Below are 17,612 nucleotides of genomic sequence, written 5' to 3'. Positions count from 1 at the left end.
CCCCCCGCGATCAGCTGTTTTGCAGTGTGCTTGAGGCTGGGAGGGAGGGAGAGGCACCGATTCGCGGGGCCCACTGGCAGGTAGGAGGCGCTGGGGGTTGAGGGGGAGCTGACAGGGGTTCTGCTGAGCATCCACCATTTTTTCCCCATGGGAGCGCCCACGGAGTCGGTGCCTATGGGTGCAGGATAACCAGGATATTACTGCATACTGCCAGCTGGGATTTCCTTCCCTTCCTCATTATGAACAGTGAAGATGCTGCAGTGTACTGGAGACTGATGGCGTCATCTCTACAGGATACCCTGTCCCTGACATCAGCCTTGGGTGCGAGGGAAGTGGGTGTGGGTGTCTCAGGGAACTGATACGGGGTTATGGGGTCTTTCATTTCTAGGTGGCTGGTTCAAATTCACTGGTGACTGAAAGTCATCTGACAGCTGTTTGCTGGCTTGTGTGAAATCAGCGTGGTCCCAGTCCAGTTCACAGCGGACAGGTGTCCCCATCACAACTGACACTGACTGCTGCTCTGAGGGAGGGCGTGTGCTGCAGAGACTGAACTCTCCTTCCAGCCGGAGAGCACGTCTGGGAAGGGGCTCTCTGGACTCACGCTGGGCCTGCTTTGTGCACAGGCAGAGCTCTCAACCCAGCCCCTTTCTCAATTCCCTGGGGGAAGGGAGGGCAGCAGCGCTGCGCCAGCTGCCACACCGTGCGGCCAGCAGCAGATCCCGCAGCTTCTTCCAGCGGAACATCACGCTGAGCTTCTTTGAGGGGCTGTCAAAGCATGTTGGAGTATTGGCCATTTGGGCAGCACCCACGAGCTGTGCTGTTGTTGGTGACAGAGGTCATAGATCAGAGAGTCACTGAGACCGCCACCAACCCTGCTCTGTCTGGAGCAAATTCCTCAAGTTTGCTTGTAATCTTTCCAGCAGTGTGTTGAAGAACCTACAGCTCTTACCCCACTTCCCCCTCCTCCAGGGCTGTCTCAGCAGCACCATGGAGGGTATAGCACAGAGAGCGGGGAGCCAGGATTGGGGGACCCCTCACAGCTCAGGGCACACCCTGCATGTCGGAACTCTGCTCTGCAGGGCTTCCTTGCGGTCCAGCCCGCATGGCTTTTGGGGTGCAGGTGGCTGGGTGGATCCCAGCTGCAGGGAGGAAGCACGCCAGCCACGGGGACTGCTGTTGCTCTCCAGTTCAGACAGGAGGATTCCATCCTCCAGCACCCCAAAAGCTTCCCAGCACCTGCCTGGCTACTCCCCCTCTGCACTAGTTCCAGGACGGGGCTCTCACTAAGGCCTGTGCTTCCAGAATCCCCTCCAAATATGAATCAAAACTTAGACAAAAGGAGGAGAGAGAGGCAAGGATGAGAGGAGAGAGAAAGGGAGGGGGAGACTCACCCCCAGATGGTACATGGAAGCACAAAAGCTCTGCCTACTCCACTACCTGCTGTCTGTTGCGGCTGGGGGTGTGGACAATCCTCCGAAGCAGCCAGAGCTTCTAGAGCCTGCAGGGTGGACACCAGGGCATCGTCTAGCTCCTGGGCGTGGTCTCGGACTGTCCGTGTTTGCACGCTGTCTATCAGCGTCACGGGGATCTCGTCGTACAGGATACCGCAGAGGTGCCGGCCCTGCTCCTGGCTCTGCGCGGCTGCCCTGCGCTTGGGGTCGTCCTCATCAGAGCTATTATCTCGAAAGCCCGGAGGCGGGGCAGCAATAGCAGGGAGCAGGGCAGTGGTCTCGTCTTCTTCCTCATCGCTCCCCGGAGGTGGGAGGGACATCAAGTCCACTATGTTGTCGTGGGAGCTGCCAGGCTTGCCACCTTTCTGAGAGGCTAGCCGGCTCTTGAGTTTGGCTTTGCAGGAGTTACAGTAGAAGCGCATGGCGTCGTTCCTCATGTGGTTGTCCATGGTGTTGGCCCTTGCCCTACTTGCCTGGCGGTCCCGGTCAAGGCCATCCGGATTGTACTCATTGGCAACACCGTCATAGCCTTGGCCGGAGCTTTTGGAAGTGGGGTCGGATTTGGTCCTGGGCCTGGTTTCCTCAAAGAAGATCAGGTTTTCATTGATGTCTGTCCTGTTTTCTCGCTGCTTCCTCTGCTCCCGCATGTGCAGGTAACAAAAGCTGACGAGCTCCGAGTCCGACCCCTTGGGAACTCGAGGGCTGGATTCCCTAGGGCTGGAGGCAGCGCCACCCAAGAACCCGCTCTCTTTCTTTCCCGAGGGCCCCACTGCAGCCGGCCGGTGGATGTTGTGCGGGTTGATGTATTCTAAACCAAAATAACAATTATCATGTTAGAGCAGTGCCCATGAAAAGGAAGGGACAGTCAGGAAATCCATCATGCACCGTAGGGAGCCACCAACACTCACCTGCCTCCTGCTAGTCTACCTATTGCCTTAAAATCCTTGGGACACCACAGTGGGCATGAAACATGCAGGAGCACAAAGGGCACAATCTAGGTGGACACAGCTACTTGTTCTCCTTCAACACACCCACTTCCCAGCCCAGCTAAGCCAAGCCTAGCCCTCCCTCGCAGTGTGCCAAGAGCTTTTCCCAGCTCGGCTGATATGCTCTCCAGCAACACACCTGGTGCATTCCCCAGTCCAGCTACCGCAGTCTCCTGCCAGCTCTGTGGCACATTCACCAGCATTCAGTCGGGTAAGAGAATTTATATACAACGTCCAGTACATGCATAAAAGTATCATTTCTGTGCCGGGTAACAGCAACAGAAACAGGTGGGCAGCGACCCAGCAGAAAGGACTCTTTGACAAACTGCACAGTGATGTGTGCCGTGCTCATATGCTCTGTGGCTCACAGCAAGAACACCAGGTGCCTTAAGCAGAGTGGCAGATGTCTTCTACTTGAATGAACCAGCTGGGACATTCAGTAGAACGGGAGTTTCCCACCTAGATGCAGCAGCTAAAATTGCCAGCTTCATTCTAATGGTTTGTAGGTTTTAGGGCCAGAAAGACCATTGTGATCATCTAGTCCAGGCCAGAGAACCCCACCCAGCAGTTCCTACATCCAGCCCAACAGCGTGTGGTGGAACTAATTATCTGTTGGGAAGACATCTACTTTTTAATGTAAAGACTCCAAGTGATGGGGAATCTGCCACTTGGGATTCTACTCCACTGGTTAATTACCCTCACGGCTAAAGATTTGTGCCTTACATTCACCTTGAATTTGTCTAGCTCTGGCTTCCAGCCATTGGATCTTGCTGATCACAGAAATGTAGGGCTGGAAAGATCTCGAGCGGTCATCTAATCCAGCCCCCAGTGCTGAGGCAGGACCAAGGATACCAAGACCATCTAGACCAACTACAGCCCTCTAGCATCAGTAGTAAACATTACGTATGGAGTGTCCTCCACTCTTTTCCGACTGCATTCGCAGCTGACCTGCACAGCTCTGCTGAGAACTAGTGCCAGGGACACAAGCTCCTTGTTACAAAGTATAAACAAAATCAAATAAATCCTAACTGAATTCATTAGCTCAGCAACTTGGGCAATTTGTCTCCAATCTGCACATTTGTATTAAACTGTTCATCACCTGCAGTATAAAAACCGCAACAAGAAAATATAATATAAATATATATATATATATATATATATTTAAATGGAGACATCAGCGGCTAGGGGCTAAATTTATATAGCTAAACAGCAACTCCTCCATCATGAACCCCTCTTTTCTTAGGAATTGCACGTCTCTGGGGACTCGGATGGGCGATGGAACTTTCACTTCCAGGTCACCAGTTCAAAGCCAGCTCCCTCGTCGGAAGGCTCGAGAGAGACTGAGGACCAAACAGGACATGGAGATTAAACTATTCCCTCCCTTCTAGAAGCGGGCAACCTCCAGGTCTAGGTTGAAGTGAACAGATGGGGTGAAAAGCTGAAGTGACAAACTTGTCTGTGTGGGAGTGTGACCCATTGTACGGGAGAGACGAGCCCCCTGCTTTATCCCCTCCTCCACATCCCTACATCACAGCCACCTAACTTCTGCCTACATGGTAGTGAAGGGACCACACTGCAGAGTAGCGCAAGGCACTCCCTCTTCCCCCACCTCCTAGTCTCAGGCTGAGCACATTGTTGCACCTGCAGACCCCTCAGCAAGGGGCAAGCAGGAGGCTGGCTTCAGGAACTGAGCTCAGGGTACTTGCCTGGTACTACAGGGCACTAGTCACCTGCCCATGGCACAGAGCCAGAGCCCATTTGCTTCAAGGGAAAGCTGGGGGCAAGGAGGGGACCTTTGCTGCATATCTGAATCCCTTCTGTGGGCCAGCTGTGTATGTTTCTGGGCTGTGGGGTAAGGAGGAGCTGGCAAACAACTGAGCTATCAGCTGTCACCGCTAGTGTTAACACCAACTTTGAGAGGATTTTCACGGGGGAAGCACATGACCTGACTGCACAATTCTGCAGCAAAGTGTACTGGCTCCTGTCAAGGACAGCTGATCTGCGGGACGTCATCAAAGGGAGATGGATTTAACTGATAGTACCAGCACATGATACCCTAAAAACAGCTAAGGTTCCCCAGGACACTTCAGTGGTCCCCAGGGAAGACAGATGTGCTCCTCTCCCAGGCAAAGAGTGGGAACCAGGGCTTGATTTTACAGTTCAGATTTTGGCACAGGCTGACTGCAGTCTGGAAATTCAGAGCCCAGGTAATATGACTCACTCCGTGGGGGCTCTCTGACCCCTCCTGCAGAAACACGTTCTCCTGAGGGAGTCTCACCTGTCTTTGTGGGCTAAATCCAACCCTTCTGTACCAAACCTGGGCAGCTGGGCTGGTGCATCAGGTTCCAGTGGGGCTGAAGGGGGAAAGAATTTCACCCTGCAGGCCACAGGCGCTCCTGTGTCACCATGCTACAGGGATAAATTGGCTGTTGGATCCAAACAGCCACCAATGCGTTGCCTCCCTCCACTTCTTTTCCTGTCCTACCCCCCAAATCCAGCTGCATGAAGACACAGAGAGAGCTCCCCAACCCTGCCCCCAGGCAGTGTGGCACTGGGTCCTTTATGGCTGCAGAGGAAGAGGCCGGATCTACCCTGACACATTTGTTTCAGTTACAGAATGGGATCCTGTGATGGGTATTGGCCCTTTAAGGTAGTGTCAACTGGCCCCATCTCAAATGGAGACATGAAACCCCATGTGCATCTTAGCGAAGAAGAATCTCCTTGCCTAGCTAATGCTTCTGCTTCTACACTCTGTATTGCCCCCTGCACAGGCCAAAATTTCCAAAAGTGACTGGTGATTCTGGGTGCCCAACATGAGTCCCCTTTAAAGGTGGCGTGATTTCCAGATGTGCTAAGCACACACCCCTGAAACCCAGGCCCCTCTAAGGTTCTCAGGTTGGACACCTCAAAATTAAGGCACCCAAAATCATGAGTCACTTTTGGGAATCTGGGCCATACACCTTCGGTTCTAATGCACAACAGCTGCAGTGCCAGAAGCCCTCAGCGCAGCTCCTCCAACACTCCCTGGAGGATGTCGGTGTGTCTGAATCTACATCTCTGCAGATCAGTAAAGGCAGCAGAAAAACATTCCCAAGTACGGTCCCTTTGTTCTGCACAGATGCTCAGGACTGCCTCCTCAGCGAAGAACCCTGCAAACTCATGCCAACTGTAGGATCGTGAGTCACAGTGTCTGCACATCATCTCTGCAGGGACATTGCAAGCTGGCTGTGGGGATCCAGTGCTGATATTTGCTGGTGGCACTAAGTCTTTATAAATGACAGGAATGTGTTGAGCCAGCTTAGATCTTCCATGTGGATTGGATATTATGATACTAAATGCTGCTTTGCGTGTGACCAGAGGTGGGGGTATAATTACTGATACCCTTTCACAGACAGAGGAACCAAGAGGTTAAGAGATTTACCACGGGCACTCAGTGAGCCAGTGGCATACCCAGAGCTAGCACCTGTCTTCTGAAACCCAGCTTTCTCCTGCTAGCCAATGCTGCCTGCTGTGTAGAAAGGGCCCCTGTTGGTTTTGCTTCCATCCCAATGAAGAGGAGATTTCAGAAGGAATCCATCCTAACTGTGCTAAATAGTGGGGTAGGGGGCACAAAAACCAGAGGCTGAAACGTACCTGCCTTGGAAATCTGAGGAGGCGGCGGCGGCTGGCTGGACGGCCTAGAAAAGATCATCTTCTTCGTGTCCACCAGGAGGTGGCAGTAGCCTGCTATCAGGCAGGCAAAATTGGTGGCTTCGGGCCACTCCATCAGCAGCACCAGCGGCTGGAAAGGAAAAAAGGAAAAGCAAATAAAGGCAATGGGTTTCAGCTGATACACAAATGAAGCCAAGCGCGCCGAAGGGGACTGTGTTTGTGGGTCCTACACTGGATTGTGTTCTTTCTAGGTGGGAGGGGAATGCTCCCCACTTCCCCCGTCAGCCATGGCTCTGCCACACAACCAGATCCACAGAGAAGAAACCAGCGACCCAAGAAACATGACTCGGCTGTATCATGGGGTGAACAAACACCGCTTCCTCTTCCTTATCCCCAAACAGAAAAACAAGGTACGAGATTTCACATAGCTCTAACTCTACCAACGCCACCCGGTGTTAAAACGAAGCCACCGGGACCTACAGGGGTCTGAAGAAATGTGAGCTCCCAGCAATGAAACTTCAGGAAGGGTGAATTATTAACTCCTCACCTGTGGCAGAGATTTACTGCTAACCATCTGGAAAATTAAATCTGTGCCTTAGGAGCAAGCGGTGTCATTTTGTTTAGGAGAAACATTTATTCTAATGCTATGAAAGGATTTTAATCCCTGCTTTAAGGGCTAAGCTCAGACACAATCTCAGCTATTCTGTGTATAGAATATAGCCCCTGCAACTCTGATATGGTAAAATTGTCGCAATCACCATCCCACCCCCTGCACCACCATCATCCTGTTTTAGCCACACTAGGAAGAGGCTGTTGTTAAGAGTGGACTTTATTTCCACCTGCAAAGATAAGGTTTTGGATACACTGGGGATTTGCCCCAGTTCCTGCCATCAGTGGCCAGGCACGGCAAAGCTGAACCAGTTTAAACCCTTGGGGTAGACAGGCAAAATGGCTATTTGCACTGGCGCAGTTCAAGCAGCTCTGCTGATGCGATAGCGTGTGCCTGTATGTATTAGGGGTTTGCACAGGTGCAGCTGCAGTGTGGCTGGCCTTTGATGGCTGGACTCAGGGCAGACCCCCAGTACAGACAAAGCCTATGACTGCCCAGTCCATAGAAGTCAAATTCTCTAGAAGGGAGTGGTTCAAGGTGGTTAAACGTAAACAAACTGAGGCCAGTGCAAATGAGAGCCACACATCACTGTAAAAAGAAAAGGAGGACTTGTGGCACCTTAAAGACTAACAAATGTATTTGAGCATAAGCTTTTGTGAGCTACAGCTCACTTCATCGGATGCATTCAGTGGAAAATACAGTGGGGAGATTTATATACACAGAGAACATGAAACAATGGGTGTTACCACACACACTGTAACGAGAGTGATCAGGTAAGGTGAGCTATTACCAGCAAGGGGGGGGGAGAAGGCGGGAACCTTTTGTAGTGATAATCAAGGTGGGCCAGTTCCAGCAGTTGACAAGAAGTCTGAGGAACAGTGCGGGGGTTGGGGGAGAATAAACATGGGGAAATAGTTTTATTTTGTGTAATGACACATCCACTCCCAGTCTTTATTCAAGCCTAAGTTAATTGTATCCAGTTTGCAAATTAATTCCAATTCAGCAGTCTCTCGTTGGAGTCTGTTTTTGAAGTTTTTTTGTTGAAGAATTGCCACTTTTTGGTCTGTAATCGAGTAACCAAAGAGACTGAAGTGTTCTCCGACTGGTTTTTGAACACTATAATTCTTGACGTCTGATTTGTGTCCATTTATTCTTTTACGTAGAGACTGTACAGTTTGGCCAATGTACATGGCAAGCAATGCCCCTCTGCCAGATTTCTGCTGGAGGCTAGTCCCTTTTCTCCATGCTGAAGACTTCCCAGGTGTTTGAAGCTGTCTGTCGAAGGAGGGAGCACTTGGTTTTTCCAGTCGGCAGCAAGAGTAATCTGAGAGCTAACAACAAGAAATGAAGTGATAAGACCTGACCGAGGCCGCAGAAGCAACTGTCAGCATCTGATGGTGCTAAGGGAGGGGATAAAATTCAATTCAAAGGCCAGATTCTGGGTTGTGTGCCGGTGGTGCAAAGGGCAGATTCTGGTCGGAGTGTCACAGAGTTTAAGGGCAGAAGGGACCCCCAGATCATCCAATCTGACCTCCTGTATCTCACAGGCCATCACCACCACCTGCACACTAAACCCAACAGCCGAAATTAGATCACAGTATTACAGCCCACAGGAGACATGACTTTTATGTGCCACAGGCAGAAAATTGGAAGGACCAAGGTACACAGTGCCCAAGGCCCCTGCAATGGCAGGGAAACAATGAAGTGAGATATACCTAGATAATCCTGGCATGTGACTGGCACCCCACATGCTGCAGAGGAAGGTGACAAACCCCCAAGGGCACTGCCAACCTGACCTGAGGGGAAATTCCTTCCTGACCCTCACATATGGCGATCAGTTAGACCCTGACCACGTGAGCAAGAACCAGCCAGCCAAGCAACGGTCATAAATGGCCACTGGAGTAGTCCCCTTGTGGAAGAGAACTCCCTACTGGCAAAAATCTGATGGAGCCGGCTTCTGCACCAGCTGCCTGCCCACCCTTGCACAGCGGGAGTGGCAGAGCTCTAAGAGATGCCAGGGCTGGGTAACCAGCTCCCTGATGCCGCCTCACTCCTTTGCGGCAGTGAGAACCTAGCCTCAAGGATTTTTTCTACTAAAATCACAATATTTTGATTTTTGGACAATTCCACCATATGAATCAGACAGCCAGATTGTCCATGCTCTTTCCAATGCGAATCATTGTCAGAGAAATCCGATGTGAATATTCTATCAGGAACGAAACAGGACTGGGTTCTGAGTGACTCTGCAATCAATGCAACTTGGCACTTTCTGCAGATATCTGAAAGCCAAAGGGCTGAACGTATGAGGATTACCAATGCTGAGTGTCCCTTGCCATGTCTCCAAGTGAGCACAGCTACTCAGTTTTTGTTTGGTAATTAGTAAGATGCGCATCCCAGCTGACTATAGCATTACTATTCTGCAAGCAAGAAGTCTTAATTCCAATTAGCATTACTAGCTTAGCATTACTGCTTTGTTATTCGGCAAAACACATTGCTTGATTAAACGATAATGACATTTAGGCAAATGACGGATGCTAGTTTTGTTATACAGTTGGTCAAGTGTGAAGGTTTTATTAGTGAAAATTAAATGACATTGTTAATTGTACCACATCACACTTGATCCAGTTGCTTACCCCCTAACTGGGCTGGTAAAAGAAAAGAGAAGGTATTATGAATGAGAGACAAAGGAGGGGGTAAACCGAGATACTTTAAAATCCTATCAATCTAGGTCCATATGTTCCAAGCATGCAAGGAGAATGAGTTGTTAAAAAGATACTTGGTTATATTATATATTCCAAGCATGCAAGGAAAATGGGTTGTTAAAAAGATACTTTGTTAAATCAGATTTGGGAATAAATGGGAAAAATTTCCATTCTGAATAGTCAGTTGTTCAATTTACAATCAATGTTGCTGGGGAATTTACTAGCTTTGAACGGCTTTCAGTTGAGCTGCTGAGTAATAATAATAAAGGAACTGAGCTGTGTTTTATGGCTTTGATTGTTTTCTCTTTGTGGATAACATGGATTTACCACAATGGGTTTAGAATCCCACTGTTTGGCAAAGACCTGTAAGGAACAGTGAGGGCTATTGTCAAAGACTGTTATTTCCCCCCAGGTATTCTATGTCTGGAAAATCAACTCTTCCGGATTATTGCAGAACTTCCGGTATCCTAACTACTACTGTAATAATCAACAACACTTATACAGCCTGTGTTGTTCCACATAAACAAATCAGTGCCAGTGGTCTGCTGTAGTCCTCATGGCAGATCATGTGGTATTACTGATCCTTTTATATAGGCATGCTCTTTTAGGTTTCAGTTCAGCAAAGCTTCAAGCACTTGCTTAAATCTTTCCCCAATCAGCAAAACACTTAAGTACATGCTTAATTTTAAGTGGTTTTTTTTTATTTTAAGTCTCATTGAAGTCACTGGAATGGAAGTACGTGTGTAAGTGCTTTGCTGAACAGGCTTAGATGCTTAATTGAGGCATACGGGATGTCTTGAGACAAGTTGGTCAGTTTCTAATATGCATCATGTTGTGTGACATTCCCTTCTGGTGTTATCCAGACCGATGATCTGCTAGGTCACTCCAGTCCTTGACTCTGGGAGCCAGCCTTACCCTGCTCTGCTGTGAGAACCCCCACTCCTGGGCTGTTCACGCACAGATTCTGGCATGTAAGCTGCTCCCAGCTACTTGCAAGCAAATGACACTAGCCAATATCTCCGGTCCCAGACACAACCCTAGGAACCTCCGTATTGCAGTGTCCGGTTGTATCCACTGGACGCTGCAAGCTTCTATGAGTTTGTCAATTTAAAAAAGAAATTGATATGTACCTGGCTTGTTATCCCAAGGGAAGCCTCTGACATGCTTCAAACCAAACGCACTGCTTCAGGTAGAATAAACAAACAGATTTATTAACTATAAAGATAGATATTAAGCGATTATAAGTCAAAGCATAACAAGTCACAGTGGTTACCAAAAGGAAATAAAATAAAAGCACGCAGTCTAAACTCTCAACCCTATTAGACTGTGCAACATCTAGATTAAGCAGTTTTTCTCACCCCACTGGATACTGCAGTCCTTAATATACAGATTTGTTCCTTAAACCTGGGCCAATCTTCTGTGTTGGAGTCCTGTCTTCTTCTCAGTGTCTTGGTTGCTTGCAGCATAGGTGGGGGTAGGAGAAGGGTCCAGGATGTGTCCACTCTGCCTATTTTATACCCTCAGTCCACGTGCTTGTAGAACACAAGTCCAGGCATGCCTGGGTGCATTGCTGAGTCCCTCCAAGCAAGGTTGAGCAATTCCCCTGGTGGGGCCTCATGCAGGTGAGTCATTGCATTGTTCCCTTGCTGGACAATGGCTGTTGATGGGTTGTTTGACACCCCCCCAGGCATTGGTTACTTTCCTTGCTGTTGCCTCTGGGGAACTAATATCAGGCTGATTCCCCAATTTACAGCATGTTTTAGTGACCACCATACAACACAATTCTCATAACTTCATATTCATTAATGATACACATCTATGGACAGAGAAATAACTTTCAGCAGATCATAACCTTTCCCCTGATAAGGCATGCTTTATAGGTAAGATCCCGATTATATGAAAATGAAGAATATGGGGGTTACAGTATGCTCCCCCAAGGTTTAGAATGTCACAGTATGTCATGGGCATTTGTTTTCTGTTCTCCATGGCACAAGCTCCATGTGTCTTCATACTGGTGTATCTTGTCTCCATGCACATGAAATCCTCTCTCACCCTTAAACACTACTGCAAGATTGAGTGCTCATCTCCCTGGCTCCAATGCGAGGCTATTTCCTTCTAATGCCTGACCATTTCATTTTCACATGTTGACCTTTCATGATGACTTGTTTCATATCTGCCATTTTCTGATCACTAACTGGCATGTTCTGGGTGCCCATTCTTTCACTGGGATCATTACTGTATCACGGCTGGAATCTCTTGACCACATATCACCAACAGATCTACCCTTCCCTGGACGATGCTCTCTGTGGATGATTCAGAGTAGCAGCCGTATTAGTCTGTATCTGCATAAAGAAAAGGAGGACTTGTGGCACCTCAGAGACTAACAAATGTATTTGAGCATAAGCTTTCGCGAGCTACAGCTCACTTCACTGGATGCATGCAATGGAAAATACAGTGGGGAGATTTTATATACATAGAGACCATGAAACAATGGGTGTTACCATACACACTGTAACGAGAGTGATCAGGTAAAGTGAGCTATTACCAGCAGGAGAGAAAAAAAACCTTTTGTAGTGATAATCAAGGTGGGCCATTTCCAGCAGTTGACAAGAACGTCTGAGGAACAGTGGGGGGTGGGGGGGAAACATGGGGAAATAGTTTTACTTTGTGTAATGACCCATCCATTCCCAGTCTTTATTCAAGCCTAAGTTAATTGTATCCAGTTTGCCAATTAATTCCAATTCAGCAGTCTCTTGTTGGAGTCAGTTTTTGAAGTTTTTTTGTTGAAGAATTGCCACTTTTAGGTCTGTAATCGAGTGACCAGAGAGATTGAAGTGTTCTCCGACTGGTTTTTGAATGTTATGGTTTTTGAATGTCAGCTTACCGGATCACTCTCATTACAGTTTCTTTCTGTGGATGTTGTTACTGAATTATTCATCTGATTTCTGCCGTGCAGTGGCACCTTTTGGATGAATGTTGGCTCAAGAGAAACGAGGACACATTTAAAGGACCAATCCTATTCCTTTGAAAATTTCAAACTTTGTCTCAGCTGGATTTACACATTGCACCAGTTTAGTCCATTCAAGATTTCAACATCCTTCCAGACCCCAGACTACAAGTACACTATCGAGGCAAGGATGTCTGATGCTTGAGAGCTCTTTACACTCACAGATAAAAGCACAATAAAATCCAGAGGGGCTGGAAACAGAATTGGCTGAATTTTTCCACATTTTGATTTTTCAATTAATTTTTTATGTTGAAATTTCAAATTTTAATGAAGAAAAAAAGAGAACAAAATTTTTAAAGAAAATGTCCATTAACATTTTCCTATTTTTCAACCAGCACCATCAGGACATTAACATTAGACAAATTCACACAGGAAATACGGGGCAGCTTTTTAGAACAGCTTCCCTAGGGATGTGGTGCATTCTTCATCACTCCATGTCTTTAAATCAAGATTAGATGTCTTGCTAAAGGTTATGCTGTAGCTCAATCAGAAGTGATAGGGCTTGATGGGGGAATCACTGGGAGAAATTCTCTGCCTGCCTTATGTCGGAGGTCTGGTTAGATGATCAAGATGGTCCCTTCTGACTTTAAATCCATGAATCTATGAACAGGCATAACCACAATATGAATTTCAAGCTTAGGTATCTTATTTTTGTATCTGTTTCAGTGTACTTTACACTGTCCACTCATAGCCAGAGAGATGCCCATTCATGTGCTGCAACAGAACTTGAGGTCTGAATATACATAATTTACATTCTCTGGTTTACTTGACTTCTAGTGTCAAGTTCGTAGCTAATAATCTGAGCATCTGGGCCTAACGAGACTGTCAGTTCTTCACTGGTGCCTGACCTTTTTTCCCCTTAAGCATTATTAGCTCTGACTCTATCAACTCAAAGCTCACTGTGATCAGGAACATTATTTCTCTGTCATTTGTTGATCAAGAAAATTCCTAGCTTTGTTTGTATACAATCTGAAGGCCTTTGTAAAGTCATTCTGTTTATTCCAGTTTGATCAGCAACACTTTTTGCAAGGCAAATTTGGTCATCTGCTTAATTTCTGGCAGCTTCTGTCCAATTTCAGAGCCTTTGGTTTAGTACCCTGATGGGTATATAACTTTGAGTATCGCTCTCCACCCTGATTCCAGTGGCTGCTGATTTTAGCTGGGCTCCTGTTAGCTCATTAGCTCTAGCTATCTCCATAGCTTTTTCTAGGGAAAGCACGGCTCCTCCACAGGGAAGTTCCTTTCTTCTTTACACCAACAACGATACCGTCTCTCACCGTCTCATAGAGTGATATCATCTCTATGATATCACTGTAATCTTACATTTTCTTACAGACTAGTCAAATGTTTCTCTGACTCCTTGCGCTTTGCTGTGGAGTTCTGAACTATCAAAAACTGGGTTTGTTTTCGGCATAGCATATGCTTTATATTTATCAAAGCAAGTTCTCAGTGCTTTCCAATCTTCTGCACCGATGGAGCGGACCGCATGCTGAAAGTGCCTCTGCTTTTGCCCCTGTCCACAGTCTTGGATAGCCGCATTTGTTTCTTATTCAGATTGGGCTTCGTATGGTCCAGAAAATATCAGTTCCACAGGCTGTTTGGACCTTTGTCCTGTTTCTGGATTGCTGCCCAATTCCAGTTCATTTTGAGTGCAGGAAAGCCAGCAATATCCACGGTGTTCTAGATGGCAGAGGAGTGTCTCTACTTCTGACACCACATACTGCTGGGTGCCTTGTTTTAATTAACTAGCAAGAGTCTGGTTAGCAGCATTTCCATCTGCTCCTCCCAACTAGAAGCCTAAGAAAAAAAAGTCTCAATCTTCCTCTCACTCTCTCCAGAAGGAAGGGTTTCAGCATGGTTCAGTGCAAATAAAACTAATGGATTCATGCAGTTTAGAGTAGCAGATCCTGTTACTTATACACATATACCCTCCCCCCATCACCATTAGAAAGGCCTGTGCATTGCATAACAGGAAGGTCTGCTTGATATCCGATTGCCTCCCTCCCAGTCTTTATAATTGTACCAGTAGCTCCTATAAAACAGATGTTGATGGCAATGTTTGTGAATAAACTCAGTCCACCTCTGCCCCAGAATGTTTTAAAGATCAATGCTAGTACTGTCATGCAGGGGCATGGGTGTACATGCACCAATGCCATCTACTGGCTAGAATCAGAACTGCTTCACTGTATGTCATAGGTGCGATACTGCTCGTGGAGAGTTTCCTTTAGGGCAGCTGTTTTGAACCCGTGATTTGGGAGAAGCAGGGTCTGAGTTCCATCCCTGCTGCCACCGCAAAGCTCTGAGTGGCCACGGTGAGCAGCACCATGACAATGGGGAAGGCCCAGATCTTGCACTACACCGCAGGAAGGCCTGGCTCCTCCACGTAGCAATGAGGATGGGTGAATCTTCAGCGGCTGCCAACCCAGCATCATTCTATTGATTTTTCTCCAGGATCTGGCCCAGCATTATTCTACCCACCAGGGAAGATTCCTCAATGTGCACTGCAGTTATTCACCTGCTTTGTCACTTACATGAGGGAAGTGGCCCTGGGGAAGCAGGAGGGGAAGTGTCAGCCCAGTCAATGCAAGGATTAGAAAGCTACAGATTGTACTTGTAGAAAGGCCTTTTATTTCCATTACACACTGGAAGCAGCCCAAAGGCCCCTGCAAGACACTGAAATCAATAGCCAGATTCCAGGCACAGTAGCAGCCAGAGATCTTTCTGAATTAATTTTTTTGTTGTTTTCCTTTGTAAAGTCTTGATCTCTGCTAAGTGCTGGCTGGCAGCAGGCCCTGCTGGGAGACATGAAATCGATTACCCTGATGCTTTTGATTGAACTGTGCTTGGCTAATCACCAGCTCCCACGCCACTTCTGCACCTCATCTTAGCGTCTCACTCAGATGTGAGCCTAAGCTGGGTATGACATGCAGTCCAGGTGGCAATTTCCACGGGGAAAAGATGGACCCTTTGAATCCACAGATGCCATTGTGAGGTTAGCCAGTTCCCAGGTGGCATCCCGGTTGCGTGCACAAATCTGACACCAGTGGTGCTGGAACAATTTTCATAGTGGGGGTGCTGAAGGCAGAAGCACGTATTTGGGTTTATTACTACTTCAAGCTACTGCACCCCCAACACCCCTAGTTCCAGGACCAATGTAATTTTTAGAGGGGCACAGGAGGATGTCTCCACAAATATCAATAATAATAATAAAAAGCAACTAACTACAAAGTGGCTGTGTCACAAAAATAAATACAGCTGTAATGAGTCAAAACCCAATGCAATGATTGCTTCAATAGAAAGGGATGGATTAATCACATCATGAGTGCAGTGAGAAAGGAAACAAATGTCAGATCTGAACTCAAAGAACAAGCCTTGGATCTAATCAACTGTCTGTCTGCTTGATGCTCTTATTTTTAGGGCAACTACCACCCTTCCATGGAAAACCTAGGCTCAGAGTTCCTTGGGATTAAACTAACCAGCCTCGCTACATCCTTTGCATTGGAAATTGGGCCTGGAATAAATCCTGCTGGGACTGTTATATGGATTTTTAAATGCTGCAACGAGATGGCACTAGTCTCATCTCTGTCTGGACCCCGATGACACTGTGTCCCCTCTTGACACTTGTATGTAGAAGAGATCTTGTATTCCTCAGCAAAAATAAAGAAAAAAACAACCACCAGGGAACTGTGCTAAACAGCCCCTGAGCTGCCTTTAACGGGACACTGTCACTTTAAAAGTCATGGCCCAGCCCCTGAGTGGCAGATGAGGAAGCAGCATTCAGTGCTGCTGAGAAAGGTGGCTGGTGAAAGTGGATTTAGGCCACTTTTTTATCCTGCTGATCCGCGGCCACCTGCACACTGGTGTGCCCACGACTCCAACAGGCCATTCTGGCATCTGGAGATTGCTGGGACCCAGGGATATCTTCATTAATGATCTGGAGGATGGTATGGATTGCACCCTCAGCAAGTTTGCAGATGACACTAAACTGGGAGGAGAGGTAGGTACGCTGGAGGGTAGGGATAGGATACAGAGGGACCCAGACAAATTAGAGGATTGGGCCAAAAGAAATCTGATGAGGTTCAACAAGGGCAAGTGCAGAGTCCTGCACGTAGCATGGAAGAATCCCATGCACTGCTACAGACTAGGGACCAGGTGGCTAGGCAGCAGTTCTGCAGAAAAGGGCCTAGGGGTTACAGTGGAGGAGAAAATGGATATGAGTCAACAGTGTGTCCTTGTTGCCAAGAAGGCTAACGGCATTTTGTGCTGTATTAGTAGGAGCATTGCCAGCAGAGCGAGGGAAGTGATTATTCCCCTCTATTCGGCACTGGTGAGGCCACACCTGGAGCACTGTGTCCAGTTTTGGTCCCCCAACTACACAAGGGATGTGGACAAATTGGAGAGAGTCCAGCGGAGGGCAAAAAAATGATTAGGGGGCTGGGGCACATGACTTATAAGGAGAGGCTGAGGGAACTGGGATCATTTAGTCTGCAGAAGAGAAGAATGAGGGGGGATTTGATAGCTGATTTCAACTACCTGAAGGGGGGTTCCAAAGAGGATGGAGCTAGGCTGTTCTCAGTGGTAGCTGACGACAGAACAAGAAGTAATGGTCTCAAGTTGCAGTGGGGGAAGTTTAGTTGGATATTAGCAAAACTTTTTCACTAGGAGGGTGGTGAAGCACTGGGATGAGTTACCTAGGGAGATGGTGGAATCTCCTTCCTTAGAGGTTTTTAAGGTCAAGCTTAACAAATGTGGCTGGGATGATTTAGTTGGGGATTGGTCCTGCTTTGAGCAGGGGGTTGGACTAGATGACCTCCTGAGGTCCCTTCCAACCCTGACATTCTATGATGCTCCAGTCACCCCCCTTTTCCACAGCCATGCACCCTATACTTTGGCTGGCAGATGAGGTTGTTTGAGAGCCACTATGGCCGTACCTCCAGCTGAGGATGGTCCAGTGCAGGGGTCATTCACAGTGGCCATGCAAGTTGTGTGTTGCATCCTTAGGGTCTGATCCAATGCTCACTGAAGTCAATGGAGGGGAAACCCTGGCCCCACTGAAGACAGTAAGAGTTTTGCCACTGGCTACAGTAGGGTCAGGATGTCACCTTTGTTGACTTCAATGGGCACTGGCTTAGGCACTGTGTACACTTGAGAATCTGGCCCCTTATGTGCTTGGGCACTTGCAAAATCCTGACCTTTATCACACCA

At 47.7% G+C, this 17,612-nt stretch overlaps 1 protein-coding gene across 1 annotated transcript in view; it reads right to left on the bottom strand.

Moving 5' to 3' along the window:
* FRMPD3 (FERM and PDZ domain containing 3) overlaps positions 1–17,612 on the bottom strand; it is a 146,088-nt gene that overhangs the window by 5,916 nt on the left and 122,560 nt on the right. Inside the window, exons 14-15 of the mRNA XM_037909522.2 lie at positions 6,071–6,218; positions 1,438–2,259 (exon numbers count right to left, since the gene is read on the bottom strand). Coding sequence (XP_037765450.1) covers positions 1,438–2,259; positions 6,071–6,218 — 970 coding nt within the window. The remainder of the gene's footprint in view (positions 1–1,437; positions 2,260–6,070; positions 6,219–17,612) is intronic.

This window comes from Chelonia mydas, chromosome 9 (genome assembly GCF_015237465.2).
Source record: "Chelonia mydas isolate rCheMyd1 chromosome 9, rCheMyd1.pri.v2, whole genome shotgun sequence".
NCBI lineage: Eukaryota > Metazoa > Chordata > Testudines > Cheloniidae > Chelonia > Chelonia mydas.
This window is presented reverse-complemented; position numbering and strand designations above follow the sequence as displayed.